This window comes from Plasmodium knowlesi, assembly GCF_000006355.2.
Source record: "Plasmodium knowlesi strain H genome assembly, chromosome: 14".
In the NCBI taxonomy this organism is placed as follows: Eukaryota; Apicomplexa; class Aconoidasida; order Haemosporida; family Plasmodiidae; genus Plasmodium; species Plasmodium knowlesi.
The window spans coordinates 1,980,226-1,998,911 of record NC_011915.2 but is presented as its reverse complement, the minus strand read 5'-3'; the positions used below and the strand labels follow the sequence as shown (position 1 = coordinate 1,998,911).

General features: G+C 41.5%; 5 protein-coding genes across 5 annotated transcripts; 2 read left to right on the top strand and 3 right to left on the bottom strand.

Annotated features, from left to right (window-relative positions):
• Positions 1-989: 989 nt before the first annotated feature.
• On the bottom strand, positions 990-2,849 carry PKNH_1446100 (uncharacterized protein; the record flags this gene model as incomplete). Its single annotated transcript, XM_002262302.1, has 1 exon — positions 990-2,849. One exon carries the CDS (start codon positions 2,847-2,849, stop codon positions 990-992), a length of 1,860 nt encoding a protein of 619 aa, XP_002262338.1.
• Positions 2,850-5,969: 3,120 nt separating this feature from the next.
• On the top strand, positions 5,970-7,009 carry PKNH_1446000 (proliferating cell nuclear antigen 2, putative; the record flags this gene model as incomplete). The annotated part of the gene is made up of 2 exons (XM_002262301.1): positions 5,970-6,148; positions 6,394-7,009. 2 exons carry the CDS (start codon positions 5,970-5,972, stop codon positions 7,007-7,009), a joined length of 795 nt encoding a protein of 264 aa, XP_002262337.1.
• A 570-nt stretch (positions 7,010-7,579) lies between these two features.
• On the bottom strand, positions 7,580-11,401 carry PKNH_1445900 (heptatricopeptide repeat and RAP domain-containing protein, putative; the record flags this gene model as incomplete). The annotated part of the gene is made up of 1 exon (XM_002262300.1): positions 7,580-11,401. One exon carries the CDS (start codon positions 11,399-11,401, stop codon positions 7,580-7,582), a length of 3,822 nt encoding a protein of 1,273 aa, XP_002262336.1.
• A 692-nt stretch (positions 11,402-12,093) lies between these two features.
• On the top strand, positions 12,094-15,110 carry PKNH_1445800 (conserved Plasmodium protein, unknown function; the record flags this gene model as incomplete). The annotated part of the gene is made up of 5 exons (XM_002262299.1): positions 12,094-12,300; positions 12,498-13,610; positions 13,753-14,771; positions 14,901-14,946; positions 15,075-15,110. 5 exons carry the CDS (start codon positions 12,094-12,096, stop codon positions 15,108-15,110), a joined length of 2,421 nt encoding a protein of 806 aa, XP_002262335.1.
• Positions 15,111-15,993: 883 nt separating this feature from the next.
• On the bottom strand, positions 15,994-16,875 carry PKNH_1445700 (haloacid dehalogenase-like hydrolase, putative; the record flags this gene model as incomplete). The annotated part of the gene is made up of 1 exon (XM_002262298.1): positions 15,994-16,875. One exon carries the CDS (start codon positions 16,873-16,875, stop codon positions 15,994-15,996), a length of 882 nt encoding a protein of 293 aa, XP_002262334.1.
• Between the last annotated feature and the right edge of the window lie 1,811 nt (positions 16,876-18,686).

Here is an 18,686-nt window from a genome sequence, read left to right as displayed (position 1 = left end):
CAGACAACAAATTGCACCCCAATAGCGCAACAATTGGAAACGGAAAATCCGAGGAATGGAACGGAAGTGCCCCCAAGGTCCTTCACATGCAGCTAATGGGAAGGGACGCTGCTCTCCACTTGAACAGAGCCTCACAAGTTATACCCCCGACAGATTCCCCACCCCCCTCAACATACACCTCACTCGTCAAAAGGTACGGCAGTATCATGTTCGTTGAAAAAGGTGTCCTCCGTTTCGCTAAAATTCCCGTCTTTTTTTTTTTTTTTTTTTTTTTTTGTTCTTTCCCGGCATTGTGGCTAGTCAAATGGTGGGATGCACAACTTGCCTATAGAATTGTTCGCAACGTTGTTCTCAGTGGATATACCCATGAAATGTAAGGCAACAACTTGGTAAAGCGGCCATCCAAGTTGACTACAACTGCAGGGGATGGTCAAGGGGGGAAAAAGCTACACACTGTCCTTGGAAATTGTTAAAACTGCTAAATGTAGCACTTGTGGCACAGAAAAATTAAAAACTCACATCACAACGAAGTGACATACTGGACAGTGCGACACTCCTCAACGTGATGGACGCCGGAATGATCGAATAGTAGTGCACACAAATTGAAAACGGGAAAAGGAAAGAGAAAAAAACAGAAGAAGAAAAAACTATATACTGCTGAGGCATAAATTGCGCCCATGATAGACTTAACCATTCCGTTGTCCATGACAGGGGGGGGATAAAACCTGCGAACACACAAAGTAATTGTGGCAGTAAAACAAATGTATTTTTAAAAAGTAGAGTTGAACTGCTTGTCACAGTTGCACACCCAGTTAGCCATTTCTGTGGAAAAGGTCAGGCAAAAAAAAAAAAAAAAAAAAAAAAAAAAAAAAAAAAGTCAGCTAAAAAAAAACAAACAAACAAACAATCCGGTTAGACAGAACTAGGCAACCTCGGAAAAAGAATCCCAAACGTTTCACAAAGGAATAACCAAATACGCTCCACAGCACTCATCGCAGAAAGCGCAGCGGAATGACGGCCAACCCGTTCTTGCTACACGTGCGTGTCCACTTGCCATGCTTCATCTCGTCCCCGACAGCAGCAAACAGATACGCGTAGTTGGGCGAGAAGGAAAACTGGCTCACCATGCCATTCACCGGAACGGCCAGGACCTTGCGCATGGTTGCCGACGTTTTGTTAACGCTTTTGTACTGCCAAAAATTTACGTAACCATCGTACGACCCGGAAATAAAAATATCCGTGAACGGGATGCTAACAAGCGCAGTCACTGCGTATGAACTGTGTGCATTTTTGCAGATGCAAATGGGCTTTTTATAAGAAGATGAAAAAATGTAAATGTGGCCAGAGAAAGTCCCCGCGACGAAGACCCTGTTGTTAAGGGAACAGCAGGACTCCACAATTTCGTAATTTAAGTTAAACAAAATATGGTTGTCATTTTTCGTGTTCCAAAAACGGAGTGTATAATCACTAGAACTGGTAATTAATTTATTCTGAGTTAAGGAAGTCATGCTTAAAATGTTGTTGGTATGTCCCATATAAGTATTAATACATTTGTCCAAAAATCGCATGTCCCATAATTTAATTGATTTATCATACGAGGATGTGAAGAAGTTGTGTTCCATGTTTAATTCCTCCGTGTTTTCATTGCTCCCCACAATTCCGCTAATAATATTTTTGTGTCCAACTACAGAATGCGTGCACGTTCTTTTCACTCTATTATCCCATGTGTTTATTAAATTGTCTGCCCCAACGGATATAAAGAAGGAATTAAATTTGTGACAATACAAATCCATAACGCTCTTGAAATGACTTATTCCATTGCTCTTTCCAAAATCTTGGAAGGCGCTGGGGTTTCCTTTATAAATGTGAACTTTCTCTCCTCTAGCTAAGTCCCACTCAATGATGCAGGCATCCTTGCCCCCTGTGTAGGCGGTGCTGAGAGAAACATTAGGAAACACCTTTGGCTGCATGACATGTTCTACATTGTCTCCAGAATGTTCGTCTACTTGCGGACTGTTCCTGGGATTGTCATCTCTGTAAAATTTCCCACTGTTGTACCCTGCATAGGCATCGCGCTCATCACACTGGGAAGTTGCCATATCGTACTCGTAGTAGTCAAAGAAGGAAAGGTTAAAATCTGGGGAAGCAACGCAAGTGACGCTCTTCTTGTGTCCACGGAAGAAAAAGGCATGTTCTCCTGGTAGGTCAGTTTTACCTGTATGGCCACTTTGACCATTTTCACCTGAACTGTTCATGCAAATTGACCCCTTCTTGGAAATCCCCTTCGAAGAAGCCAATTTATCGTCATACACAATTTTTATTTTATTCCCCAAATTTAAGAGCGCTTTCCTACTTTTTTGTCTCTCCCTTTGCATCATCAGTTTACTTACTTGTTCTCTCTGTTCATCATTTCCGTGGGAAGGACGATTGTCGCTAAAAGTGGAATCAGACTTGTCTTCATCATCACTGTTTTCAGGGGAATCACTTTGGGAATTCTCATCATCGCTGCTCTGTATGCCCATATCTCTGAGGTACTTTTTCGCTAGGTGTATTTTCCTCTCTTCCGGGTTATTAAAGGTGTTTCCATTTTCTTCACCACTGGTGGTGCCGTCTTCATTAAGATCACTTGCATTTCCATCTGTTGCGTCTTCGTCCGTAATCTCCCCCTCGACTGATGCGAAGTGACGTTTTTTTTTCTTCCCCACCTTTATTCTCTGATTCCCACTTTCCGATGCCTCCGAGGACAGTATGTCGTCAGACTCTATCTCGGAGTTGTACCCCTCTTCCTTCCTACCTCCATAGCTTTTCTTCTTTATCTTGAAGGATTTCTTCCTCTTGTTAAATTTCATTTTTACGCTTTCTGTTGATTACTTTGGATATAGAGTTGCCCACTCGCATGCATCAAAAAAAAAAAAAAATGAACAAATGAACAGATGAGCAGATGAACATATGAACAAATGAACAAATGAACAAATGAACAAATGAACAAATGAACAAATGAACAAATGAACAAATGAACATATGAACATATGAACAAATTTTTAGTTTCTCCCTTGAAGCTGATCCCCGTTCTGCCTTTCAAAGGCTACCCAATATCTGTACTTATATAAATGTGGCTAGTGAATTCGTGAAGGAAGTGACGCCCACATCCCTTATAAGTAGCTCAATTGTATATTTTCCAGTCAATTGTAAAAATATCACTCATAATTATATGTGGCAGTTCTCATGCTTACGCAGTTTCTATGAACATTTGAGCATCACTTAGATTGTAATATAAACTATTGCGATGTTGCAATTTTTTTTTAATTTAATTTTATTATTATTTTATATTTTTTTTCGAAGGCGCAACATCATTTTTTTTTTTTTTTTTTGCTGACTGTGTTGCTCCCTTTTTGACAAAAGGATGATGCCTCGCAAAGGTTTGCAAAAAATATTTGAGGCACGTAATTGGGGAAACCGTTGTCGGGGCGGCGTTATATATATTTTTAACAGCCCACCTTTTACAGTGGGGGGAAAGTGTTGTACTTATAATTTTTCCTCGGAGAAGCATCGCCGTTTTCCTTTTCCCATTTGGAAATGTAGCCAATCTGTTCATATTACTTGGACGAGACGTTATTTTATTTATTTTTTTTTTAATTTTCCTCCGTGTCGCTCGACCTGTTCTTACTCGGATTACCAATTCGGCATGAAGTGAACCAAATGAATGGGAAATGTTGGAGTCTTTTTTTTATTTCCATCCCACTTGCATATCCAACAAGGGATTTTTTTTTTTTTTTTTTTTTTTTGGCTAAGCAGTGAGGACAATTTTGCGGGCATGCAACCTCCAATTGTAAGTATTTTTTTTTTAATATTTGTATTTTTTTTTTGGGGGGGGAGGCATTTTCTCACTCCATGTTGCGCAATTCGTTGTTGTTTTGAACATGGAGTGAGAACAAGAAATAGCATTATGTCTGCCCCCACTTGGGGATGCCTCCCTCCTTTGTAGAGGACGAGCCCGTCACCAACACACAGTTATAATGTTAAGCGGTTTTACACTCCCATGTTCGTTAACCCTATAATTGGGGGTCGGGTGGTATCACCCGCTCAGATACCCACTTTGGCTGGGCCTTTTTTTCTCCTCACTAGTGGTGCCCCATCTGGAGTTATGCTGAATAGGTAAGATAGATTTAAGTAGCCCCCTCAGTTACAGACCAGTTGGTCGTGTTCCCTCCAGTGCTACTTCCTCTTCACTGTACGGGCATGAGGAGGGGGGCATTCAACTGGAAAATCAGTTCTGCCACTGGAAAGGGTTCCCTGTTCTTTGTCATTCTGTTACAAGCAGAATTGAGTTCTCCTTTGGGCGAGAGCAGGCTCGCAGTTTCGGAAAAGGGAGTAGTTATTGAGCAAAGAACAAAAAAAAAAAAAAAAAAAAAAAAAAAAAAAGAAAGAAACATATATGCTTATATGGACACACTCTACCCTCCACATAGCTTGACCGATCGTTTTACACATGTAACAAGCGATATAGCTGGAGGAAAAAACAAACGAAAACGTTTTATCGGCCAATGAGAGAGTAACCATCCATTAGATTCCTCCTCCTCCCCCCATTTATCGCTCTCCCCGCGTAACTCAACGTTCGAAGTTCGACTTATCACGGGGGAAGGGTGAATTAACCATGTGCTTGACATGCAAACCAAAAAGGTTCGTGTTCTCCCCATTTTGGCACCCCCCGGAAAGACTTCCTTTTACACTAAATACGCGCAAAATGAAGGCACATGGAAATGTTATCGAAAATTAATGTATCACTCGCGCCAACTCCTTATTCACTGTCGATACATTTCCATGTGCCTTCATTTTTCTCCTCCAAAGGGTCCCGTTCTGTTAGTCTCCAGTTTTGCAGCGCTATTAAGTGTTACGTGTTATGTGTTACGTGTTACGTGTTATATGTTATATGTTATATGTTATATGTTAGATATATTTTTTTTTTTTCCTCCACTTTGATGTGTCGAAACGCATTCACATTCCTTTAGACATGGATCACAATGCGCTTTCCCAATTTGTGTGTGTAAGCTTCGTGGCGCGTGGAGAGTCGGAAGCGCTCCCGGGTAGGCATCGTGAAGAAGTAACAAGGCTGGAAAATAAATCGGAGGGCACGCTTGCTTTCACCTTCCTGGGCACACCATGCCAGACCCTTCACACTGCGCGCATCATTTCGCACTAGTGCATTCACGAAGGGAAGAAACACCGAGGGGGTTATTTTATTTTATTTTTTTTTAACGCTCCATCCGCACTGCGAGATAAAAGCTTACACAATTCACATGTGTGTTTTTTCCATCTTCCAAAATTTTTTTTTTTTTTTTCTTCTTTTTCATAATAAGCGATCCCGCATGATTCCACAAACAGGTTTGGCGAAACTATTGACACGATTTATGAGATGTTCAGCCACTCTCCCTCCCCCCTAGAAAAAAAAAAAAAAAAGAAAAAAAGATCCCCTGCTGCTAATTTTGTGTGCTCTCCCATTTTATTGCATTATTCTTTTTTTGTGAGAGATAAAAGCAATTTTACGGCACAATTTTTCTTTTCTTTTCTTTTTTTCTTTTCTTTTCTTTTTTTCTTTTCTTTTTTTCTTTTCTTTTTTTTTTTTTTTTTTTTTGGTTTTCAAGTTAGGAAATTTCACTAGTATCAACTTTCCTTGCGATAAGGATACTGTAGTGGATTTTCCTCGTCGCTTCACTTTTTGTTCGCTCTGGCCACACATAACACACACGCCACACTTTCCACGTGTGCCACGTAGTTCAGCCAACATTATGACCTGCTGAGATAACAGCTTTGGGCTACAAGGGAGAAGGCTTTCATTACAGCGCACGCGTGTCTCGGCGGTAGACGTGAAGATAGGCGGCAAGATAGTTGGTAGCACATAACGTAGTATAGACGATAGTAATCGGGAAGACCCCCATATATACACACACTTACACACAAACCTCGCAAGCATGTTTGAGTGCAGAATTGATGGACAGTTTTTTAAAAAACTGTTCGAAACGTTAAAGGATATTTGCACAGAAGTGAACTTGGAGTGTGACGAAAATGGAATAAAGATGCAATCGATGGACTGCAGCCATGTGTCTTTGGTGGACCTGAACATCATGTCGGATTTTTTCCAGCACTACAGGTTTGCAACGTGGAGAATGCTCTCCCTCTCGTTCACGTGGGAGTTCCCATATATATACATATATATATATATATATATTTATATATATTTTTTGCACACCATTTTAGCTAGCTTGTTCACATTTGGCTAGTCACGATTTTGCCTGACCCGTTCATAATTTTTTTTTTTTTTTTTTCAACGCGATAACAACGCAGCAGATACACGTCGACATAATGCTACTCTCTTCCATTTCCCTCCCCCCACAGGTGTGACAAAAATTGCGTGCTTGGTATCAGCATCAACTTCATGCTAAAAATCTTGTCCGTGATTAAGGAGAAGTCAACAGTGTTTCTTTTTAAGGAGGATAACGACAACGAAGCAGTGTTGAACATAGGTATAATCGATGAAGAAGAACAGTCCAACACGGAGGATTCGCTCGAAATACAAGTGAAGTTAATTAATACACAGAAGGAGCATTTGGAAATTCCACAGTCTGAATACCATTGCCAGTGTACCATGAAATCCAAAAAGTTTCAGGAGTTTACAAGATATTTAAATTCTATAGGAGACAATGTTTCGATTTCCATGAAGAAGGACACGATGGTGTTAAGTACTACTGGGGCCGACATAAAAGTTACTAAGCAGTTTACAAATGACATGGCTGATATTTCCATCACTTGCTCTAAGTCGGTTTCTCAAGAATTTGCCACGAGATACCTGGTCATGTTTTCTCGAGCCTCCTCTCTTTCTGATGAAGTGTACATTTCCCTCTCGCCCAACATCCCCGTGTCCATCAGGTTTAACTTCAAACAACCCCTGACAGACTTGCAGGACAGTTCGCACCTCACTTTTTTCCTGGCCCCTAAGATTGGCGAGTACTGAAGGGACCGATGCCAAAGCGCACAAATAAATGGAACAACGACCCGCCTAAGTGACTACCCCTATGTAGGGAACCCACCCCATGTGCAGAACATGCGCAAAAACATGCGCAGAACATGTGCAAAAACATGCAGACGGTGCGTCGTTCCACTTTCCTCTACCTTCACCATGCAATATGTAGGAACCACTACATAATCGAACTTTTAATTAAAACTTATGATGATTCCCCCCATGGCACACACATTGTGAAAGTGGCCGTAGGGTAAAAACTATGTCTTCATTTAGGAAGAGTCGTGAAATGTCAAAAAAAAAAAAAAAAAAAAAAATCCACATATACACACACACCACAGACTAACTGCAATGTTCGCTTGAACAAATGTGTTTGGAAGAACCAACCATCCATGAACAAGTCGCTCTGTAAGAATTGGAGTAGCCGTACCCGCGGATAATTCCAAATGTAGAAACAGCTCTGTAATTACACTTCTCATTCTGCCTGTTGTACAAAAAAAAAAAAAAAAAAAAAAGGAAAAGGAAAGGAAAAGAAAGGATGTCACAGAAAAATTGGCCTCACGTCTAAGGACTCATGGGGGGTTGAGAACTCATCTGTGTTCCGTTCGCAACGACTTCTCCCTCTGCACTACCCCTTGGGTGTACCACGTTAAAGGGGTAGGTGAGTTGGTTGTCCTGGTGCATCTTCTGCATTAATCCTTTTTGATGTCTGCTTCGGTTCTTTGTCTGATTGCGGAAAAGCTCCTCTTCGCTGACGGTGTAAAAGTGGGGGGTGTCCATTCCTTCGGTTTCACTCTTCACCTCTCCATGGCTAGAAGTTCTTGTTTCCGCTTCTACAGGTGTGATATGTTCTTCATTGTTCGTCGCGCAAGCAACCTCTGTTGTCCTGTATATTTGTCCCTGTACAGGGGAAGGATCCCTCAAAAGGTGAAGAAAATCACCGACTGAGATGTCTTCCCTGCTTATGCGCAAAATTTGCCGCAACACCTGCACAGCGTATAGAACCTTCCTCTTAAAATCGACACACTGATTCCACTCCTGATAGGGGATATGTATTATGTGCCAACCGCATTTTTCTAAAATAAAATTTTTGATAATCGAGTTGATGGCTCTACTGTGACTCTCTCTGTAGAAGTGAGACACTCCATCTACTTCCACGAGGATATTTTTTTCTATTTTTTTTTCCACCACCTTATGCGCATTGGATCCATCGGAATAGCTGTTCTCTGTGATGACCCTCTGCCCCTCCAATCTTTTCGTCTTATAAATTATATCTACATTGGATGATTCTTCCACGCTTGGGTCGTCCAAGGTTCGTACAAACCCCCTCATTTTTTTTTTATTCTGCAGCAAGTCCACCACGATGTCCAGTTGGTATGGGCCAAACTGAACTTCACTCCTATGCGTAACACCAACCAAGCTTAGAAAACGGGATACGTTTCGGTGTGTCTTGGACGACATCATTAGGTAGTCATCGATGCATTGCTTCACACTTCTCACCTTAATAAAAAACGTTTTTAAAAATCCGGGAAAGTTACAATACATGGGAAAGAATGCTCTAAGGTAGAGATCAACTACCTGCAACTGCTGTATGCTTATGATAGACATTTTCTGGCGATACTTTTCGTTTAGCAAAAAGATGAGGTTAAAAAAAATGTTCAGTTCGTTTCTGAAGAAAAGCTCCGGGTGGCTTTGCACGAGGTGGCACTCCGATGGGGGAATTCCCTGGGAGGGGGCGCCCTCCCCTTCTTGCTTCACTTCTTGCTTCACTTCTTCCTTTACCTTTTCCTTTACCTTTTCCTTTACCTTTTCCTTTACGTTTTCTTTTACGTTTTCCTTTACGTTTTCCTTTACGTTTTCTTTTACGTTTTCTTTTACGTTTTCCTTCCTCTCCTTTTTCTCCGTCTCCCCTTCACACACGGACAACCGCACCGTGTGGAAGTAATACGCGAAGGAGAGCGAGACGTTTGCCAACTCTTTCTCCCCCAAGTCGTGCATGCACACGACCATCCTTTGGAAGATCAGTTGGTAAATCGGCTTGTAGAAGAAGCATAACTTGGTGAAGGAATTGAACAGTTGGCAGATGTTTGTTTTCTCGAATTCAAAATTGTTTACAAGGATAACTTTGGAGACTTTATACAAAAATATTACATCTCTGTAGAGCATATTTGATAGCGAGTAACATGCTAATGATAAATCTGCTAGGGTCAATTGGTGTATGTTCCGACTACACAACTGAACTGCTTTCTTTACAAACATTCGTGAATATATCCTTAGCTTGCTAAACGAGTACAGGAGAAGTACAGCCTGGAAAGGTTTTAGAGTGTCTACCCGCTCGGTGCCTTCCTTCAGCAATAACTGATGAATCTTCCGATCCGGCAGTTGCAGTTTTGCCAGTCCATACACTAGACAACACAAGGACTGGTTCGATAGTATCTCTTTTCTTTTCTTTTTTTCTCTTATAATGTAACTAATAAAGTGGAACAAGTTCTTCGTTTTTATTTTTGCAGAGGCATACGAGTTCACAATTGTAGATAAGCACAGGAAATCAAACTGTGGTCCTCTCGAGACGATACCTCCCAAACAGGAGACAGGATGCTTATTCGATCGCATATCTGGCTGGTCATGTGGTTGTCCATTCCTCTTTTCATCCTTTCTTCCCACCAACAGTTCAGTGGCTCTATCCCCCTTCTTGGAATTTTTACGAAGTTGACCGATTCTTCGAAGGAGCATGCGATGAAGGATGACGTACACCTTCTCATCGCTCAGACCCACCTTGCTAAAAGAGTAAGCAAACTGTTGCAGAGAAACCACATCAAACTGGTAATTCTTATACTTCACCCCAATGGTGGCTCTGTACAAAAATTCATCAATCATGTAGGTAAAGAGAACCTTGTTTTTTACGTTTAATCTAACAAGTGAGCTAGCCAAATTACTCATCTCTATATTTTTGAACTTCTTCATTTTTATAATACATTCTTCTGACAGTTTCTCCAACATCAGCGTGTCCTTTATTTGCATCTGCGAATATGCATGAACCAAGTTACTTAATGATTGCGGAGAAAATTTAGATGCGTGATTAACGATGTACGGGATAAGGCAATTAAAGGTTGCATTATCATAATGCTCTAGCCTTATAAGCGCATTCACCATCACAGACACATCTTTCGGTTCTGGATATCCCCCCTGAATCGAGCATCTTTTATTATTCTTGTGTGCATCTGTAGATTCCCTTTTCTGGTTGACTGCAAATACACTTGGTGCATTAGCTGAGGAACCTCCAAACACATCTGTCGCGCAGTCTGCTTCTATATCAGTGGGACCTATTTCGACCACTTCATCGGGGTGAACACCTGGACTGGTTATCCCTGGAGAGAGGGTTGGACGCATCCTCCTTTTAACCTGGTCGCACACAACTTTGCACAGTTTGCTGTTTTTCTCTCCCAATGATGCGAAGCAGTTAAGGATAATGGCTAGCTGGAAAAACTGAAAGGAATCTCCATTAAAGGTGACATGTTTTACTGCGGCACTTAGGATAATGGGGTTCTGCCTCCCCAGGTGCACGGTACTATACAAAATAATGGTGACATCCTTGGGGGTGAACTTTTGTATGTTCTTTCCTATCCACGGGGTGCAGTGGTGGAAAATGTTCTTTATGTGTTTTTCCGACTGGATACGGAAGAAGCAGAAAATGGCTACCAGTTCGCGCACATGCCAGGGACGCAGGGTCGAATCAGTTGTACATTGGTGGGTTTGGTTGGTGGATTCATCGGTTGATCCGTTGATCCGTTGATCGTCAGATTGATTTACCCCTTCCCTCTCCAGGCATCTGAGGAACGTCTCGGTCAGCATCTTTATCAAATAAACTGGCCTCCACTTGCCAATGGTAAATAATTGAAAGAGCTTACTAATGGTGATCACATCAAAGTTCGCATGTATCCTCTTCATCTGTTGATGCATTAGCAAGTCTAGCTCCTTATCCTTCTTCCCTATGACGATCATTGTTTTGTAAATACGTACAAACTCGTGTGGCAGTAGAGAACGGACAAATTTTCTTGTGCATGAAAATAAGTTATCAACAAAATCAGAGGGAAAATTCTTCCTGTCATCTTCATTTCTCACCATCTTGTATATCTCCAAGATATCTTTTTTATTTTTAGCATCCAGCAGTTCTACACAGAACGGGATATTTTTATAATAGAGTGTTTGATCCTTTTGGCTAAATGGAATTACTACTATTTTTCTATGCCTGGTGTTGCTACATGAGTTGTGTTGTCTCTGCTGTGGGTGGAGCAGACTCACCCTGATTCGATAAACTGCGTCCCTCCTCCTGCACACTAAGTGCGAAGGGAAAAGGGTACAGGACCCCGCACAACTTTGCAACATTATGTGCAGGCTCAGTGATGCACAAAAAAACCGCTAAGAAGCGGTCCCTTCGGAGGTTTTTTCCTCACTAACGGTATCTCCACAACTTCGACTATTCTACCACTTCCAACCGTTCGATGGGACTGCTTCACCGGTTGCGCGTATACTTAGGCAACGCTGTGAGTCGGCCTCTACGACCAAATGCTTACACTTTTTAATCCATAAAAAGGAAACGATTTGAGCCTCCTGAGAATGTTGGCCCTTTTGAAAATTAACTCGCCTACATGCTTACGTTTTTTCGTGCAGCGTCATCTTCAGGTGCACAAAAAAAAAAAAAAAAAAAAAAAAAAAAAAAAAAAAATACCACAATGTGGGAGGGGTCGTAAAAGCGGAGCAACGAAACTGACCTTCCGCGAAGCCAAAATACACCCCCCGCACAGACCCACCTGAGTCGAAAAAAATTCCCACACTGACACATCAGGAAGGAGCCGTAGCAAAAGAGAAAAGAAGCCGAGCAATGCCTAAAATGAGCGAAAAAACGAGTTTCACCTGAAGGGAAAAAAAAAAAAAAAAAAAAAAAAATTGTTCTAGCAATCGCTCGACCACTGTTCCAGCCGGATCGAATTGCGCAGACCATGAGGATCCCCTAAGAAGGGGATGGAAGATGGTCTAATCAGATAAACGAATTGGGCGGTGAAGATTTTTAAAGGACTATGGATCACGAGGGGGAGAGACCCCCGGGGGGCGAAAGCCCTTCTTCTCCGGACAAGGATAAGTGTAAAGAGAAACACACTCATGATGAGTTCCTTGCACAGGATTCGAATGAACGCAGTAAAAGGATTATCAGGAAGACCAAGCGGAACGGAACCATTTCGGCGTATTCGCCAGCGCAAATATCGGAGCCAGTGTATCAGTGGGAGGTAAGGGGCGCGATGAGGACAGCAACATATATGAATGGAGAAGTGGTGGAGGGAGCGCGCTTAGCTTTGTATTATCTTCGTTGGGTCTATTCATTCTTCGGAATAGGGGGTTGTTTTTTTCCAGGTGGTGCAGATGGGTCATCGCTTAAACTACATGGCAACCTCGTGACTACCACCCGTTTTTCTCCTCTGAGCAGGTTTCCAGCAACGATCGTGTCTTCTACGACAAGATGAACGACCTGATCATTCACCAAAACGTGGCCGCGAAGGCCCTGCTCGTAACAGACATCAAGAAAATGAAGGAGAACTACCAAGCCGTGTATGTGAAGTTCGATTCAGAATTGTGTGAACACATAACTTTCGCTCCAAACAACACTTTCTTCCTCTACCACTCAACCAACCCGAATAGGATTCAGATTTCTGATATTTTGAACAACCACAATATATATTTGAGTGTGTGCATAAGTAATCTGAGCGAGTGTAAAATCCTGGCTACCTTCTGGCTCCACGCTTGTAGGAACGAGGCCGGAGAATCCAACACTGGCACATCCTCTCCTTCGTCTCCTACATCTACCGCCTCTGCCGCTGCTACCTCTTCGGCCGACTTTGCTGTGGTGACCAACCAGGGAGTAGAGATTTTCCACCTCTCCTTCGACAACTTAACGATAACGCCCTTGAAGAAACACGTAATGAAAAGCGAGCAGTGTTGGTATGATGAGAAGAGCTCCTACATCGCCCTGCTTTCGAGTACCCACAAAACACATGTCATCTTCCCCTACCTACTAAACAACAGTAATGCTATAAAATTACAGAAAATCGAGTTAAATACGCCAAAGGGAGAACCCATCAGCAAAAATGACATAGAAATCATTACTCTGTATGATGAAACCTACTGTATTCATAAGGATTATAAAAATGGGAGAATCTCTTTTCGATGTTTATCTTCCTCTTTATCGTTCGACTATGTACTGGACTTGTTTTGCAACGGAGTGTTCGAAACCTTTTCCGTGGATAATATTTTTGGTGTATTTAATTATGCCAATGAGAAGGTGTACCTATATGATGTAAAGTACCAGAAGAAAAGGAAGACCAATTTCATTACTTCCCTTTCCGAGCATATAAGTAGTAGCCATACCATTAACATTGCTTATTTGACCTCCCCGAAGGAATTTCGAACGCACCTTGTGCTAAGCCATATTTCTTTTCACCCTTTTAATGTCTTGATGGACAACCAATATGGAAATGTCTATAAGATTCGCGTGGATTACGACCTCTTCATGCTCCAGATTTGCCAACACTTCGCCAACCTGGTAGGTGCCCAACCTTCCCCCCCCCGGTGGCAGGGGCGTTCTCACCATCGTGGCGTTCTGCTCTCATCAATTCATGTAGCCGCTTTCTCGCCTTCTCACATTGCCGATTTTTCACCTGTTCATTTTTCCCCCCTCTCCCCAGAACACTTCCGTGGATGTGCTCCTGCGCAGACCAAATTGCAAAAAAAGAATCACCGAAATGTTCTTCCTGTCATTGGAAAACGACATTCAGATAGAGGATTTCCTCACCATCGTAAATATCATTAACCTAAACTATCGCAAGTTGATTGAGCAATCTGCAAAGAAAAGAGCTCCCCTATCTGTAAGAGCAGCTAACCACAAAATTATTCAACCCGTAGATGATATCATTAAAAATTTGGGAAATAAAACACTCATCACGGAGAGGGATATCGTCACTGATGTATTCCATTCCTTCATGATTAAAAAATATGGTCTGGACAGAAAGGAGACCTTGTTCAATTTTTCACTTAATTTTCGACAAATGGAGAAAGCCAAGAGGGAGAGGAAGAGATCAATCGGTGGAAGGGATGAGCAAGGCGATAGGTACATGGAGAAGTACAGAATTAGGAGGAGGAGTCCCGAAAATGTAGATGGGAATGCCGAAAGAGATAGGGTATCACCCAGAACAGAGGAAAGTACTATCCATGAGGAGGAGTACAGACTGAAACTCAGCTACTCCGAGCTCCAGAGCATTCCCATGTTCCTCCTGTACGTTTTGGAGTATATGAAATCACTTCTTATGTTGAATATCATCCCGAATAGAATCCTGCAGACCTTCCTCTTCGACATTTGTATCTTCTACGAGCAGGACAATTGTCTGCGCCAGTTGTTGCAGTTCTATGTGATAGCCGATTCGGTCGAAGTAACCAAGCGGTTGTTTCATTACTGGAAGTTGACGCAACACACCTGGGCTTATCAACTGTGTCTGGACATGTCCTTACGACTAGGCGAATATGAAATGGTCCTTCATCTCTTCCTATCTGCAAACAAATACATAAAAATTATTGACTTCATAAGGAAACACAATCTCATTGATTATCCCATTGCAGTAATTCTTCAAGCCATCGAAAATGATTTCGACTCTCCCGATAAATATATCATACTTAACCATGTCCTTTCTTCCCTCACCAGATGGATTCAGTACGAAATGAAGAATCACACAAAATGCAGAAACTTCTCTTCATATCCTACCCCCCCCCCCCCCCCTTTTCTCATTATTATGATGATCCCCTCCTCACCTCCTTTTTTCCTCCCCCCTTCCCCTCGCAGCGACTCGGATCGCGACCCCGAGAAATATCCCCTTCCGAACCTGCAGGTAAGTGTCCCTGTGCCTCTTTAAATAATTTCACAGAAATGTTGACACACCATTGCCATATTATTGCCACATTATGGTTCCCTTCTTGTCCACTTCCTTGTACCCTCCTTTCCCCCCTTCCCTTGAAGAACTGCGAAAAGTGGGTAACGTTAGTTGAAGAGTAGTGAACAGCCCCTTTCCTTCGCTACATAGCGAACGCCGTTTCCTTGGTCATCACCTAATGTACGGAAAAGGATCCCTGTAGGGGAGGTTCCCATTTCGACCATTTTCCACTTAACGCTCATTCTCGTAACACACACTTTTTTTTTTTTTTTTTTTTCTTTTTTTTTTTTTTTTCCGTGCGGGCAATTAACCAAGTATGTTTCTCAAATTAAGCTTCCTCCCTTTGGACCTCCTTTTTGGGGGAACCCAACTTTGTGTGTTTATCACACTTCGCATTGAACCTATGTGTCGATAAATTGTGCATTCTCCCCCCCCTCAATTGGGAAGGTATTTTTACGTACCTCCGTAGGTACAGATCTATTTTGGCGTGAGATTTTTTATATCGTTTGGAAAGGAACAGTGGTGGGTACTCCGAGGAGACCCCTGGACGGGAAACCCCACGTAAGGGTGCGGGGAATCTCCCGTAAGGTTCAATTAGTGGTAAAAAAATTGGGGCAACTATTCAGCGAAGGCAGAACAACAACAGATGAACAGTTGTAACAAAATGAAGTAACAGCCGCAGCGACACACATCCTACGGATAACTGAGTTTCACTGGCAAAGCGCGCGGTGAAAAAAAAAAAAAAAAAAAAAAAAAAAAATGAAAATGGAAAAAAATCAGTTAAAATATTATTTGGCCACAATTTTTGTTTGGTAAAATCTGTTCGGGACAAGAGCCCGGGAACAATTTTTTTTTTTTTTTTTTTTTTTTTTTTTATACGTCAAGACGGCTATATGCAGGTGTAGAATGTTACACAAGAGGTGGGAGAAATTGAGTGGATCCTGGTTTGCAGATTTTTATGGTGTGGTTTGTGGCCCACACGAATGGGGAAATGGCAACGAGAGTTCACTTCTTCAAATCGAATACCTTCTTAAGCAAATAGGCCACAGCTCCCTCCTTGTGCGAAAGTGGCAGTACACATTTGGCGTGAGATTTGGCTGAATTAGTAGCATTGGCAACGGCAAAGGAGTACTTAAAATGGGAAAGCATAGCGATGTCGTTTTCAGCATCACCTACAACTAACACTTGATCGTTAGAAATATTATAATGTTTTAAAAGGTAATTAATTCCTGTGTATTTGTCATGGCCTAATTTAGTTACCTCCGCATGTCCATTATAAGTGGTAAAAATGGTTAGCTTATTTTTAAATTTCTGCTTGAGATTGCCAATGACAGTTTTAGATTCTGATGGATCCAGTACAATCATTAATTTGTTCATGGTTCGATATTTGAGCATTTCATTGTGCCTTATTATTATACTTCTATTTTCGCTGTACATTTTTTGCAAAAAGTCGGAATATTTGTTGTCCTCCGTAACATAATTTGATTCTCCTCGATGGAAAATCGTTTGGTTAACTAAATTATTTTCCACCAGGTAGCTAATTAACTCTGCATAAACATCAGTCTCTATGGTTTCGTCCAACAGGGTGTATCCTATTTGGTCGTAAACAATTGTTCCGTTAATATACACTCCAGGCATACCATAAAAGTTCATTTTTTTTAAATTTTCTTCACCGAATGCACTTAATATTCCTACTTTGGATCTCCCTGTACAGATGCTCACCATGTACCCCTTTTCGATGGCTTCCTTAATGGCCTCGATGTTTTCGCTCGGCACCTTGATGTCCTTGTCCACGAAGAGCGTGCCGTCGAAGTCAATCAGGAGCAACTTTATGTCTGCTCCCTTAAGGGTTTCCTCCACCTTCTTGTCAGCGCTGTGGTTATCCATTTGTGCGACACGATGGGACAAACTTGAGGAAATCGATAGAAAAATGTTTTTCGAACGAACTTCAAATGAGGGTCCAATGTATGTTTAAAGGTACCTCTCATGAACGGTCTAATGGGGGCCCAAAACACAGTCGATTTCGTTCAGGCAAAAATAGTTATAAGAGTACACGGTGAAATCTGTTATGACAAATAACCTGGGAACGATATTTCACTGACAATAACGACGAAATGTAAGCAATAGCGGGCAATATAGAGCAGCGCGCTAATGGCAGCCAAGTACAACGTGATTGAGGGATATCCAATAGGATATTATACTCTCAAACGAAAACGTTTTCGTTGGCGCCTCTCCTACAGTCGTGAGAAAGCAAAATGGTATAGTTAAGGACTTGAGATGTTTGCTTATATTGGCAAAAAAAAAAAAAAAAAAAAAAAAAAAAAATTCACATGTACAAGTCAGGTAAAAAATAAAACAGCACGGGGGGGGGGGGGGGGGGGGAAAAAAAAAAAAAAAAAAAAAATTAACAAGCCAGTGGAAGGTTAAAGTAAATAATATACAAACTGGCAAAAGTAACGCATGTGGGTAAAAGGATGTAGAGATATAAAAAATTCATAGCGTAGAAAAAAACGCTTTTAGGCAAAAATATTGTAAGGCAAACACTATATTTACATATATACATACGTGGATAACATAGCAGAAGTGTTATGAATTAGCATGCACATTCGCGCATTATTTTTTGTGAAGTGCTCCTTCGTGGTTTTTTTTTTTTTTTTTTTTTTTTTTTTTTTTTTTCTCAACGGTGAAAGCGTCCTTCGGCACGTAATATATCACCTCGTGTACGAGAGGATCTTACGTGTGAGAAAGAGCGTAAACCAAAGTGAACTAACACGTGAGCTAAGCGGCCCAAGTCACTAATGGTGTACGCCGTTATTTTGAAAGTGAGGGAGAAGGCTGTAAAGAATTTAACGAGCCAGTGTTAGTATAGTTGAAATGACATGTGTCCCCCCTTCCTAATCAATTCTATGTCAGGTATTTTTTTTTTTTTTTTTTCTCCCCCCCCTTCAAAACTTTGTGTGAATTCGCGCGAAGTGTGTTAATGGTGGCACGGAGGCTCTCATCTGTTCGTGGACGCGGCCTGGCGCTTAAAGAGCATCAGAACACAGGTGCAAGTGCAAGCATTGAAATGGAAAAAAAAAAAAAAAAACTACAAAGGAAACGCGCAGGGATATTCCCGAAAGGAGCTAATCGTCATGGCCCCCCCCCCCCGTTCAAGTTCGCAACCGAGTTAAAGAAGCATAAGGAATACACGTTGCGCAAAACATACACCCATATGGAAGAGGTAAAAACACGCAGGTGGAGGGGGTGAAAAAAAAAAAAAAAAAAAAAAAAAAATTTTTATTTGCATGTTTAACAGTCACTTTAAGTGTTTATTTTGTGTTACTTGGGGAGGGCTCACTCTGCGTGTTAGTTCCCCTGTGAACGATTTTAAATAATCCATTCTTTCCCGGTGAAAGGAAATGTAAAAAAAATTGAAAAGTAGCTGAGGTGAGAAAAAAAGAAAAAATGAATAAATAAATCCTTGGGCAAGGAGAAGTATGTCGGACATGGGTAAAGGAGAAAGACACTTTTGAATAAACTGGCCAATTATCACCTGAACGATCTTTTTCTTAATTTTGGTGTAACGGAGGGGCAATGACCCACTGGGGGAAATAGCCCTTTTGTTATGCTAATTTATTGCATCTGTTTTGTTCTGTTCCTCCTCTTCCTTAGCTCCGAACTGAGGGGCAGACAAGGAACCTTTTTAACAGTCGAAC